The sequence below is a fragment of the Bidens hawaiensis genome, unplaced genomic scaffold (assembly GCF_021521415.1).
Source record: "Bidens hawaiensis isolate Kalapana, Puna unplaced genomic scaffold, B.hawaiensis_p1.1 tig00033976_1, whole genome shotgun sequence".
In the NCBI taxonomy this organism is placed as follows: Eukaryota; Viridiplantae; Streptophyta; class Magnoliopsida; order Asterales; family Asteraceae; genus Bidens; species Bidens hawaiensis.
Window position 1 is genome coordinate 131,444 of NW_027495865.1, and position 13,680 is coordinate 145,123.

Sequence of the window (13,680 nt, forward strand, 5' to 3'; positions counted from 1 at the left end):
CATAACCAAACTATCGTGTCTAGTAATCATTTATCTATTCTAATAAACGAATCATGTCTATGTGATTTCCCAATTGGTATAAATTATCATCAATCAGTTCATTGCATTACCTGAACCTGAAGTGTAATCACTGTTTTCTTAAATTGTTTTACAACCAAATTAATTTTCAACTTGCTTGACATCGTCTATCCGCTTAACATAATTATTACTAAGTATTGAACTTGATTAGCACTTTCCACTGATTCCCTGTGGATTCGACACCTTACTTGCCATTGCTAGTAAAGGTATTTTATAAATGTTTTTGATTGACCTTTCGACATCGATCAAAATGGCGCCATTGTCGGGGAATCAACACGCAAAGTGCTAGTTTAGTATTTTGTTTTGTTTTTTTAGTTTGTTTTTGTTTTTAGTTTAATTTGTTTGATTTTATGCTTGGTATCTTTGTGTTTCATGTGTGTTGGTAACTCACAATGACAAGGAGTTGGGTTTATAACCCAGATATGAGTTCGTGGAAGATGCTGATCCGTACCATTCATTTCCATACCATGAGCCACCTTCATACAACCCTCAAAGCTACTATGAGTCAAGTGAGTATGATAGTGATGAACCTGAGACGCCAACTTTTATAAGTTACCGAGATGAGGAAGACTACTATTGTGATGAGTACCCCCGACCGATATACGAAGAAGTCCCTCAATATTATAATCATGGTGATACTTATCAAAGGAATTATCAGCAAGATCAAGAAGATTCCCTGGGTAACAATGAAGAGTCTATTAAAGATGTTATGGATTTTCTAAAGGAGATGAAGAGAGATCAAGAAGCTCACAATAAGGCTATAAATGAAAGGTTAGAGCTTCAAGAAATGTCTAATGCTACCCAATATGAACTGATGAGTCAACTATTAGAAGAGGTAGCCCAAATTAAACGAGAACGAGAGATGTTGGCTAGTAGTGTTATGGTTGATGAGGGAGTGATAGAAGAGGCTTTTGATTTTTCAGAGAATGAATTTGAGGAGGTGGTTGTGGAGAATAATACCACAAAAATTCCTTTAGTTACCGAAGAACCAATGAATGCGTCGGTTGTGGTTGCTGATGAAGATTTTGAAGGAGAGGGTTTAGACCTTTTGAAGTATATTGTTGAATGTGTGGACCTAGTTGAAGACAAAGTACCTTTCAAAGAATCAAACACTAAAATAGTCCCAACTTTTTTCTGATAATCCCCAATTACATATTCCTCAAATTCATAAAGTTGGGTATGTTGGTTTGAACTCGAAGAAGAGGAAAGTGGAGATGAAGGATAGTGGGCAGAATAGCAAGAAATGGGCCCATAATGGTTCTATATATGTGTCAGCCACAAGGAAGAAGGTGTGGACACAACACCTCAACTACCGGGTATACATGGGGAACTTGATGGGAAAATGCTCGGTTCGCCCCCGATCAACATTTGATGCTTCGAAGATAAGGAACGGTTCTCGGGCTAGATGTGTTAAGTATCGGGCATATGTGGGAAATTCAAAGGGCAAACGTGCGTTCACACCGGCCCCTATTGGTTCATTGGATATGCTGAACATGTCAGAGGAAGCCCTTCTGCACTGTTTTGCCTATAACTTCTTTGTTATAGCTACGTTTTACGCACCGTTTTCGGCCACGTCTTCATCTTAAAATTCTCTATCATTTTATGAAATAAAATCTTCATTTCCACTCCATCTCATCTGCTCCAATTTAGCTCCTTTAAGCTCCGCTCACCTGTAAACGTAAAACCACTCAAAGTAATCGTGTCCAAGACATATAAACACATAAAATACACGATATAACTTACTTAACACATATTATTTCACCCACACATCACATATGACTTCAGTAGATGATGAAGTTTTAATTAATATGTATTTTTTGTTTCATTGTGTAAGTTAGAAATATGTGGCTTAACTTATAATTATGTTTTAAATTTTTATTTTTTTTATTTGTCTTTTGTACGTTGGGTTCTTTTAATTAAAGTAACAATGTGATAAATAATAATAATAATAATAATGCTATATTATCGGACGTTTATAATTCATTAAAATGTATATAACACACATGCGCGCGCGCACACACACAGATGTATATATATATATATATATATATATATATATATATATATATTTCTAGTCCGTGTGTAACACGGGGTTTAACCTAGTATATATTATATGGGTAGGATCATGCAATAAATTAACAATGTCTATGGATTATATCTAATCAGTTGTTTATATTGAAAAAAAAAAGTTGCACCTTACTGATAAAACTTAACTGCATGGTTGGTCCTTGTGGTTTGGTAATATTTCACGCTTGATTTCCAAGCTTAATTATTTACAAATTTGATCCTAATGGTTATAAACTTATTACCAGGGTGGTCAAGATGTATGAATTTTGTAACTATAGTGATCCTAACTGTTAAATTTTTTAGTTAACTTGGTGTTAAATGACCAAACCACCCCTCTTTCCTATCTATCCCATCTTCATCTTCAAAATCCCCATATGCAACCATGACCACCATCTCTCTCCCCCTTCCACCACCTAGGGCAACTATAACCACCACTCTTGGTCATTTGAAAAAAAATGAACAAGATGTCACTCTCAATATGCCAGAAAACGAATATTAAGAAAAGAAGTTGAATGAAGGTGTTGAGATGGCGGCTGGAATTCGTGCAACCACCAATCACCACGGGCCCATCATCCCTTCCTTGTTTCTCACCGGAATTGTCCTTAAAACCCGGTAAAGGCGACGACTACGAGTATCGTGACCCGCCAACAGCCCCACAACAACATCAGTTCGCCGAAAAGACGGGATGTCGCTGGAAAACCGAATGCCGTTAAACTTTGCAACTACCCAGTATCATACCTGAACCTTAATCCCATTGTTTTTACCGAGCTTTTCATCCGCCACACCGCCGTCTAGAGATTTTATCAGAAAATGGAAAACCATAGCCACCGAAAATCGATGACGATAACCATTCTTGCCCATCATCATCTGTTACCACCGTCGCCGAACCTTCGGGTTAATGGGAAAGTATAATGAAACATTTTTAACAGTTTATGTTATGAGTGAAGACGATTATGCTTCCTTCTTTTTAACAGGGTGGATCTATTAAGGGGTTAGGGGTTGCTGGAGATACCCCTCAACTTTGTTAGGCAAAAAGCATATATATAAGGTTTTTAGCATTGTTAAAAAAATCAATATGTATATTATATTAGCAGTTTCAAAATGTTAAGTGATTTCGCCTAAATCATGTTAGCTCTTCCTGCGTGTTCAAATTCTGGTGTACACATTTTTTTTTTCAAATTATAATCTTCAAACTTGGTAAATCACCTATAAAGTGCTTGCAAAATTAGTCATCAACTATCATTTACGTCGACTTGCAACCTTCAAAAACTAGATTGATCCATTATATATATATTTGTAAAATTAGGATACCCTTATGTTTAAACTTATTTTTGGTTACTCTTGAATTTTTGTTTTCTAAATTCGCCACTACTTTTTGACATTTTTGTAAGGTAACTCGTATTCTCGTTAAGTGATTAAATCTGACACGGCTAGGCCTGCAAATGAACCGAACGTTCGATGAATTATTCGTGAACCGTTCGACGGGAAGTTCGTTTATGTTCATTTATTTAATAAACGAACGAAAATGAACAAAAAATTTGTGTTCGTTTAATTAAACGAACGAACATGAACACATGTTCCGTTCGTTCATTTATGTTCATAAACGTTCGTTTATGTTTGTTTATTTATGTTCATTTATGTATTAATAGAAAATAATAAAATATTATCTGGATAGGTCATCTGCTTAAAGGTTTTATATTTGTTAATTTGTGTTCATTTAAGTGTTTTCATTTATGTTCATTTCATTTGTTCATACATGTTCGTTTATCTTTGTTCAGTATGTTCGTTAGATTATAAACAAACAAACACAAATGTCCATTTTTAAATAAACGAACATGAACAAAAATATTTGTTCAATTAAGTGTCCGTGTTCTTTTAAGTTAAATGAACAAACACGAATTTTAAATGAGTTGGTTGTCGGGTCACTTCCTTGCCATAAACTCGATCAACCCAAAACCACCACCCCCATCTCAAATAAAATAAAATAAAACTCTCCTAGGCTAGAAGAAATGTCTTTAAAGTTTCATTTACTCTGTGTAAGTTGTATATTTTAAGAGCGTAGGTCGTATATTTAAGAGTGTATGTTAGCTAGTAGTATGGTATGTCTAGGTTAATATGATTATATTATTGTAGGTAAATATTTAGTTGTGTTGGTAGTGTTTGTTGAATTTAGTAGGTAAATATAAGAAATGTCTTTGAAGTTTCATTTACTCCGTGTAAGTCGTATATTTTAAGAGTGTAGGTCGTATATTTAAGAGTGTATGTTAGCTAGTAGCATGGTATGTCTAGGTTAATATGATTATATTAGTGTAGGTAAATATTTAGTTGTGTTGATAGTGTTTGTTGAATTTAGTAGGTAAATATAAGAAATGTCTTTGAAGTTTCATTTACTCTGTGTAAGTCATATATTTTAAGAGTGTAGGTCGTATATTTAAGAGTGTATGTTAGCTAGTAGCATGGTTTGTCTAGGTTAATATGATTATATTATTGTAGGTAAATATTTAGTTGTGTTGATAGTGTTTGTTGAATTTTGTAGGTAAATATTTTGTTAGGATCTTGAAAATTGAGAAAACTAATATATGTAGTTGAAGAAAAAAATTAAACTACTAACAATTAAAAGAAAAAAAAAGAAATTAAAAAAACAAATAATGATTTCTCATTTGCTAAAGTAGTTATTTGTTAGCGAAGCACCTAAGACTTAAAAGCGTTCACGTTGTATAATATCTTAACTTACTAGGCTATTTTATTTATTTATTTTTTCAGTAACTTAAAGTATAGAATAATGAAAGAGAAAATTCCCAAAATAAGTATTTATGAAAATAAAGTTCTAGTTTTAGGTATTATTTGTAAAAAATTCCAGAAATATGTATTATAAACTAGTTGTAACGAGTAGTTTGTAGAACCAATTAAAAGTTGTCACATGTCCTTAAACTAACCGTAAAGAGCACGTTCACTAATCATTTACTCGTCACGACTAAATACGTTTCATGCCTCATAATCAACGCCCACGAGTTATTAATAAATCATTTAGTCGCGACGACTAGTTTACCTGGTTTACATTCCCTACACGAGTAGTTTATTAGTAGTTAACTCGCCGCGACTAGTTTAACCTTATAATCTACTCGTCGCGACTAGTTTAACCTTATATTCTACTCGTCGCGACTAAATGACTTATGAATTACTTGTGGGCGTTGATTACGAGGCATGAAACTTATTTAGTCGTGACGAGTAATTGATAGTGAACGTGCTCGTTACGGTTAGTTTAAGGACGTGTGGCACTTTCGAATTGGTTTCTTCAAACTACTCGTCACGACTAGTTTATAATACCTATTTTTAGAATTTTTTACAAATAGTACCTAAAACTAGAATTTTGTTTTCACAAATGCTTATTTTGGGAATTTTCCCATAAAGAAAACCCCCTCCACCAGAATCTTTAACAAAATGAAGAAAATTTTGATAATAGCAACAGTGATCCTCTATGTATAGACGACTACTAACTTATTATTCATTGATCTATATAATTTTGTGATTGTATAAAACATATAAAAAACAATAAAATAAGTGTCTGTAAGTAAGATATAGATAAAGATAGAGAATCAGATGTGTGTAGCTTTAAAAAGTAAACACGGTTTAGAGAAAATGTGTTTTTTGGTCAAATTATATAGATACAGATAAAGATTCGGACAAGAATGCTCCAATGAAAGCACTTCCTAGTCAAAAGAAAAATTATTCTTTGCAGTTAAGCAAGCAAATGCAATTTTCTTTTCTTATCGGTCGGCTGGGATTCCTCATTGTTTTTGTGATTATGTTGCTTTATTTTTTGGCCGCTTATGTTACGAGTGAAGACAATTATGTTTCTTTCTTTTTAACAGGGGTGAATCTATTAAGGGGTTAGGGGTTGCTCAAGATACACCTCAACTTTTAAGTGAAAAAGCATATATTTAAGGTTTTTAGCATTGTTAAAAAATCAATATGTATATTATATTTAGTAGTTCAAAATGTTAAGTGAATGCGCCAAAGTGGTTATTTGGCGTGACCCTAAATTATGTAAGCTCTTCCTCTGTGTTCAAATTCTGGTGTACACATTTTTTTCCCCAAACTATAATCTTCAAAATTAGTAAGTTACCTATAAAGTGTTTGCAAAATTAGTCATTAACTATCATTTACGCCCACTTGCAAGTTGCAACCTTTAAAAACTAGATTGATCCATTATATATATTTGTAAAATTAGGATACACTTAGGTTTAAACTAATTTTTGGTTACTTTTGAATTTTTTTTTCCTAAATTCATCACTACTTTTTAATATTTTTGTAACTCGTATTCTCGTTAAGTGTGACACGGCAAAACCAGTAACGATTTGGTTCGCAATTTTGAAACCCGTAACACTAATTAACCCGAAGAAGCCCTTGAGTGAATAGTAAAAGGGTAAGCAAGCAAGAGGGGATTAAATTAGGTGCTGTTTGTTTTTCCTTAGAAGCACTTCTCCACCTCTTTTGTCTGCACTGAGAAGAGGGCGCGCAGACGTTGGGCTCTGCAGTGTGTTTGTTTTTTCGAAGACGTTTCATTAAAAAACGTCTGCGCGCCCTCTTCTCCCAGAAGTGTTGGGATTATTACTTCTAACCTCTTCTACCATTTTATTTCATCGATCATCATCTCCTCCTAACCCTAAACTCCTCTCCACTGCCCCATCCGGGAGCTCCACACGCCACGCCGGCTTCCTCCACACCGCCGGCTTCCTCCACACGCCACGCCGGCTTCATCCACGCCCCATCCGGCTTCCTCCACACCGCTGCTCCATTCACCACGCTGCCGCCGCTGCTCCGGGATCTGTTAATCTGTTAATCACACATTCACATTCGAATCTAGGGTTCATAATCATGATTGTGAGAACACCTTTACCGAAGAAACGACGGCCTGAAGCCACTGACAGCCCTAACTCCGATGGCCGTCTGCTCATCTTCGAGGACCTGCCGGAGCCTGAACCTTCTCATCAACACTCCGATCAGATGCTTTGCACTTACCAATGCCGTCAGCTGGTAATTAATTATTAATTACTAATTACACCGTTCGATTCGTATTTATGGCGCTTTTATTATGTCATACTCCTGTTTCCGAATTAAGATAGAGATTTTAGAAATTAAACATAATAGTTTATAAATTTATACAAGATATGGAGTAGTTGTTTTTGTTTTGGTGTTTATTAGTAACCTAGGGCTTAATTTGTTCTCTTCCGCAGGGATTTGGATCGTTTTGCTAAGTACATCCATAGTAGAATTAGGTGAATGCTTGTTATAAGCTTTTTATATTGGTTGTCAGTTGTTAATTGCAAAGCTGAAATGGAATTTGTTTTTAGAATCCTAAACTGAAACTAATTTACCGATGGATAACTACTGTTTTTTGTGTTTACCTATTTTTTATTTATATTTCAGTTTATTTAAATTTCAGCTTATTTTAGCAGTCTGCAGATGTTAAAAAACAAGCAGTCTTCTTGTTGCAGACTGCAGAGTTTTGGTCCACCTCTTCTGCTACAGATGTTGGCAGATGTGGTTTCACAGTCTTCTGACATTTTACCTCTGAAAAACAAACAGCACCTTACTGGTAGAAAGTAAGTAAAAGCATATTCCTTGTTCATAAATGGCGTCCTGTTATTACTATGATTATTCAATTCAGTATTCAAATTTCAAAATGAATTATCAATAAACCAACCCAACCTTTTTTCTTTCATACTAACCAGAGAGAGAAACAACAACTCCTCGCCGGTGACTCTTCAGGCGGCGGATTATTGTTATTATTTGTAAGCACCCTCCTCTAAACCCTAACATAACAAACTCTATGTGGTTCATGATCTCTGTGTTTTTAATCCCATCATATACAATTCTTCTTTTTATTGATGGATCATCGCTTTGTTTGTCAACCTCACCTGTGTTTTCGGTTCCTTTACAAATTAATTAAAAAAACCTTCTGTTATTAATTTTTATTTCCATTTGTTCGGTTCAGCTGTTTACTGAAATCAAACCTTCTGATTATTGAATTCCAGCTGAATTTCGTTAATCAGGTCTCTTTTTGACGTATTCAGGTTTAGAAATTAAACCTTCTGTTACTAATTTATATTTCTTTTTGATGATCGCTGTGTTTTCGGTCCAGCTGTTTATTGAAATCGAACTGAATTTCCTAAAAGAAGGCTCGTTTTCACGAATTTAGGCTTAAGCTTTCTGTTGTTGATTTATTATATTTTGATACGATGATTTTAGGTTTTTACAGTTAGACGTCGAATATGAATTTCAATTTCTAGGTTGCGTTTGAGACTCTTCAGCCATGAAAACTGGTGAAATGGTTCAACTATTTGTATAATAATATTAAATTGCAAAGTAAGTTTTTGGATATGAACTGAATGATGTATGAATGTGGTAATGTTGTGAAGATTTTAGTTTTAAAACAACGCAAATTTGGTAATTTAGAAGTTTGAGTGAAACTGCTTGTTTACTGTTAGTGAATTGAATCATACTAGAATTTTGTTAATTTGGATATTTGGTAGATTTTAAAACTATTACTAAAGATGCTACCTCAAGAAGACGCGGCAAAACACATGACAAGTAGTCTAGATCTTGAGAGAGAAGACAGTGAACATGTGAGATTGGTTATATCAGCTAATGAAAGAAGAGTGACCGAAACTGATGCTTTGCAATCTCAAACAGAAAGGAGTAACTGGCCCTTAAAATGGTGGATAAAGGCGGTCACATGGTCCATTATTGGTATAATCATTACAGTTATTTTCTTAAAATGGGGCGTGCCATTTATTTTTGAGAAGGTATGTTCATGTTCTTGTTTCATGATGCTTTTCATTGTTTTGTCATGCTTTACCTTTTTGTTAATACTCTGAATGGCTTATTGGTGAATAAACAATTTATGATGGCCATTAAGAATATTCGTAAATTGAAATTAGACATGTAGTTTTGTATGCACTTTTAAGTTTGTACTTTGTCATGTTTATAGTGTGAAGGACATGGACGTTGTCATGATAATTATGTTCTATATTGTTATTAAGAAGAAACGAACCGAACGTAGAACGGTTCATGAACCGTTCGGCAGGAAGTTCAGTTATTTAATAAATGAACGAACACTAACAATATTTTTGGTTCATTTAGTTAAAACAGATGAAAGTGATAACATGTCTCGTTTGTTCATTTATGTTCGTGAATGCTCCTTTACGTTTGTTCACTTAAACTCGTTTATGTTTGTTTGTTTACATTCATTTATGTTCCTTACTTTACATTATTTTAGGCTAGTTCATTTACGGTCATTAATAAATTATTTTAAATTTTTTAGGCCCATTTTATTCTGATCTAGTTTTAACAACTTTTTAGGCCCAACACATTGTTGTTCACATTTACTTTTAATTAGCTCAGCTATGTTTGCTTCCGTTTGTGAACTGTTTGTTTATACTGTTAACAAACAAACATAAATGAACACTAACACTAACACTAACACGCTTATTTTATTTATAAAGACGAACAAGATTACCCTGTTTGCTTAATTGTTCACGCTTGATTATTTGTTCAGTTAAAGTTAAATGAACGAATGTGAACATGCTCTCTTCGTGTTCATTTTGTTCGTTTACATGCCTACTATTTATCCTGCATGAGGTTACCTTTGTTTCAGGTTCATAAAGGGGTGTTTTGATGTTTATTATTAAATTTACTGTTGTAATTAAATATTCATGATTTAATAATCGACTGCAATAAAACGGACATTAGAAAGTAGATTTGAAACTGCTCTTACCATCTGAAACTGTAATAATCAGATAATTAGTCTTTTCTGATGTTGTTGCAGGTTCTTATGCCAATGTTGCAATGGGAGGCGACCGCGTTTGGTCGCCCGGTTCTTGCAGTTATACTTATAGGGTCATTGGCATTATTCCCAGTGGTTTTAATCCCATCTGGACCGTCCATGTGGCTAGCAGGGATGATATTCGGTTATGGACTCGGGTTTGTAATAATAATGGCGGGAACCACTGTCGGCATGATTTTGCCATATCTCATCGGTCTTCTTTTCTGTCATCGCATCCATGTGAGTTGTTAGTTGTACCAACATGTTATTATAAAAGATGGAATCATGGAAAAAATGGCAGGGTGCTAAAAACGGATAATTTTGTGGCTGGGTTCATGAGAAATTGATTTTTGACTTGTTTTTCTTGTTAATAATTAGCATATCAAGTATGATAGCAAAAGTGATCTTTTCAGTAGTCATCTTATTTTTTAGTGCAAAATGATTCAAATGTATAAAATGGCCATTAGGCTTGTTAATGAACAAACGAACACGAATGGAGCATGTTCATGTTCGATCCTTTAACTTTAATCGGACACATAATTGGACACAAATAGTTAAAACTAATGGGACATTTTTTGTTTGTTTGTGTTTGTTCGTTAGGAAAATGGACATGTTTGTGTTCGTGTTGGTGTTCGTATTTGTTTATGTCTGTTTGTTAACAGTATAAACAAATGGCTCACAAACGTAAATGAACGAACGTAACTAAACATAGATGAACAAACGTTAATGAGCTAAAAACTAGTTGAATGCGTAGTTGTTAATAGAGAGAATAGCGCTCGATATGGCGCGCTTCATAGCGAAGTAGTACTTTCTTGTTATCTGATGTATAGCGCCTCAATAGCGTGATATAGAAACAATTAATGTTTTCTTTTTTCTTTTAGAAATTATGAAAAACCGAATTTTTAGGCATTAAAATCCATTAAACGGCACCAAACTCAACTAGTTCCACTGTAAAAACTCAAATTTGTGAATGATACCCCTATTTAAAAAAAAATTATCATAGGTATATTGCTGGTATTGACAACTATGGTTGAAAGTAATGTGGACTGGAGAACAATGTGTTGGGCCTAAAAGGTTATTAAACTTGAGTAAAATGGTATGAGCTTAAGATATTTAAATGAATACATTACGAATATAAATGAACAACCATAAACAAACTAGACTATCGAGTCGGGGGTCTCACTAGAAGCAGCCTCTCTATTCCTAACGGGTAGAGGTAAGGTTGTCTACATCTTACCCTCCTCAGACCCTACCATAGCTTTGGTATTGGTGGGATTTACTGAGTATGATGATGATGATGATGATGATGATGATGATGATGATGATGATGATGAGACTAACGAACATAAGCGAATTCAAAGAAAATGTACGTTCACGAACATAAATGAACAAACGTGACATGTGTTCATGCTCATTCATTTTACTAAATGAATGAAAACTACTGTTTGTGTTCGTTCATTTATCAAATCCAAGAAGTAATTGTTGCAAACTATTTGGAAAGGCAAAGTGTTGATTTATTTTTATTGCCCTTTTTGTCAAAGAGTTTTGACTTTTTTCTTTTCAAATTCTTAAATTTGCAGAAATGGTTGAAGAAATGGCCTCAAACAGCTGCCATGATTCGATTGGCTGGGGAGGGAAACGCGTTCCAGCAATTCCGGGTGGTCACACTCTTTAGGATTTCACCGTTTCCGTACACTATATTCAATTACGCGATAGTAGTTACAAATATGAGATTTTGGCCATATTTGTGTGGATCTATTGCTGGAATGATTCCAGAAGCTTTCATTTACATCTACAGGTTTAATTCAGTTTGTTTCTACTTTCTACTGCTCTGTTTTATGTACAGGTGGCAAAATGGTTGGTCAAGGGAAAAAAGGGTTAGGCCAACCAGTTTTCTTATTGCTAAGTTTTACTAATGATTACCATTTTAAATATGACATAAAAGTTATAAGTATGGATGGTAAGCTGTACTTGGAAGTAAAACATTTTAGAAGATTTTTGTATATTGAATGCATTTTTGATGGCTTTCGACCCATTTGACCATTTTTTTAAACAAATATTCAAACTATTTCCAATTTGACTTGTTAAGAACCAAACCATATCTGAAATCGACCCTTCTACTTAAATTAATGAGTTTTTTGCATTTTGAAAACAGTTTCTGATCATTTTTTTTACCTGTTTGACCAGTTCAACTCGTTTACCAGTTCAGTTAACCTATTTCTTTCTATAAGTTGATCCTTTTAAGAGTCATATTACAACTGAAATCGATCCGTTTACTTGTAAAGTAGATTTTTTTATCCGGTAAAAACAAAGAAAACGATTACAATAAAGTGGCAGGCAAGCTGGGCCACAAAGTCTAAGGCATACTTGGAACTAAACCAATTTAGTGCAGTTTTCCATTTTGATAGCAATTTTGTTGACATTCGACCTGTTTGACAAGCTCAACCTGTTGATTTTAACCAATTTTCTGAAATTTTCCAATTTGACACATTAAGAGTCAACTTACAACCGAATTTGACCCATTTACTTGCAGTGTGTATTAAGATTGCTGTCTAAACTATACTTGGAAGTAAAACAATTTTGTAAACTTTTGCATTTTACTTTGACCTGCTCAACCCATTTTTGTTGACCAAATTTCAAAAGATTACACTTTTGACACGTTAAGAGTCAAATTACAACCAAAATTGAATCAAGATTACCACCTCTAAAGTCTAAAGTCTAACCTACACTATTCTTGGAAGTAAAACAATTTAGGGTGTGTTTTGCATTATGAAAATATTTTTGATGACTTTTAACTGCTTTGACCTGCTCAACCCACTTCGGTTGACCAATTTTCAAAGTTTCCCAATTTGACCTGTTAAAAAGCAAATTATAATCAAGATGCACTCAGTTTGTCTGTTGGTCTTATTATTGTGAATACATGTGTGCAGTGGGCGGTTGATCCGGACATTTGCTGACGTGCAATACCGAAACCATCGACTGACAACATTGGAAATCGTATACAATGTTATCTCCTTCATTATCGCAGGAGTAATGACTATCGGCTTTACGGTTTATGCTAAAAAAGCTTTAAAAGAACTTGAAATTGAAGATAAGGAACCAGATGATGTATTGGACTCGGGTAATATACAGCTTCAGAAGCTTCCACTTGAGAGACATACCAACAATTTTGGTCTTTAATCACCATCCTTAATCATAGCTTATTTAGTGTAAATTGTTGGCTAACCACTTGTAATTAAGCAATTTCAGATGCAGAATAAGAACATAGCTGACTTTTTTTTTCTTTTTTTCTTTTTTCTTCTTTTTTTTTAAAAAAATCAGGGTGGATGATTTTCAGTGTTCATTGTTTTTTTTATTTGTTTTACGATTAGAGATGGGAGATTTCGACTCGTTAATTTGTAAGGGGCCGGGTTGATACAAGGTGTGTTTTATCGTGTTATAGTATTATATACCACGTATTTGATAGAATATAGTGAATTCTGGTTATTAATAAATTATGTAAGAAATTTTGATTAATAGTGTCTTAAGATGTTGATAAATAGTACCAACAAGGCAACATGAGTTTTTTTTAGATATTTTAAGTCGGTTTTTGAGATGTATTTATATGGGATGTTGGGTGATGGGAATTCAAACATGTAACTTTTAACTGTAAGATTATAATTTATAAACCAGGAAATCGTGATCAAGAAAACCGGGTTTACTACTAA

The 13,680-nt window shown here is 34.0% G+C and overlaps 1 protein-coding gene across 1 annotated transcript; it reads left to right on the plus strand.

Annotated features, from left to right (window-relative positions):
- Window positions 1-7,922: 7,922 nt before the first annotated feature.
- Window positions 7,923-13,257, plus strand: LOC143585662 (uncharacterized). The gene is made up of 5 exons (XM_077067407.1): window positions 7,923-7,930; window positions 8,682-8,954; window positions 9,977-10,213; window positions 11,554-11,771; window positions 12,904-13,257. The coding sequence occupies exons 2-5, from the start codon at window positions 8,703-8,705 to the stop codon at window positions 13,151-13,153; spliced, it is 957 nt and encodes a 318-aa protein (XP_076923522.1). The 5' UTR covers window positions 7,923-7,930; window positions 8,682-8,702; the 3' UTR covers window positions 13,154-13,257.
- Window positions 13,258-13,680: the final 423 nt, after the last annotated feature.

Excerpts from the sequence above, each read along its gene's own strand:
- LOC143585662 (XM_077067407.1), top strand. The coding sequence starts at position 8,703 with ATGCTACCTCAAGAAGACGCGGCAAAACACATGACAAGTAGTCTAGAT. Across the intron at positions 8,955-9,976 it reads TGCCATTTATTTTTGAGAAG|GTTCTTATGCCAATGTTGCA; the intron begins GTATGTTCATGT and ends ATGTTGTTGCAG. Across the intron at positions 11,772-12,903 it reads GCTTTCATTTACATCTACAG|TGGGCGGTTGATCCGGACAT; the intron begins GTTTAATTCAGT and ends ACATGTGTGCAG.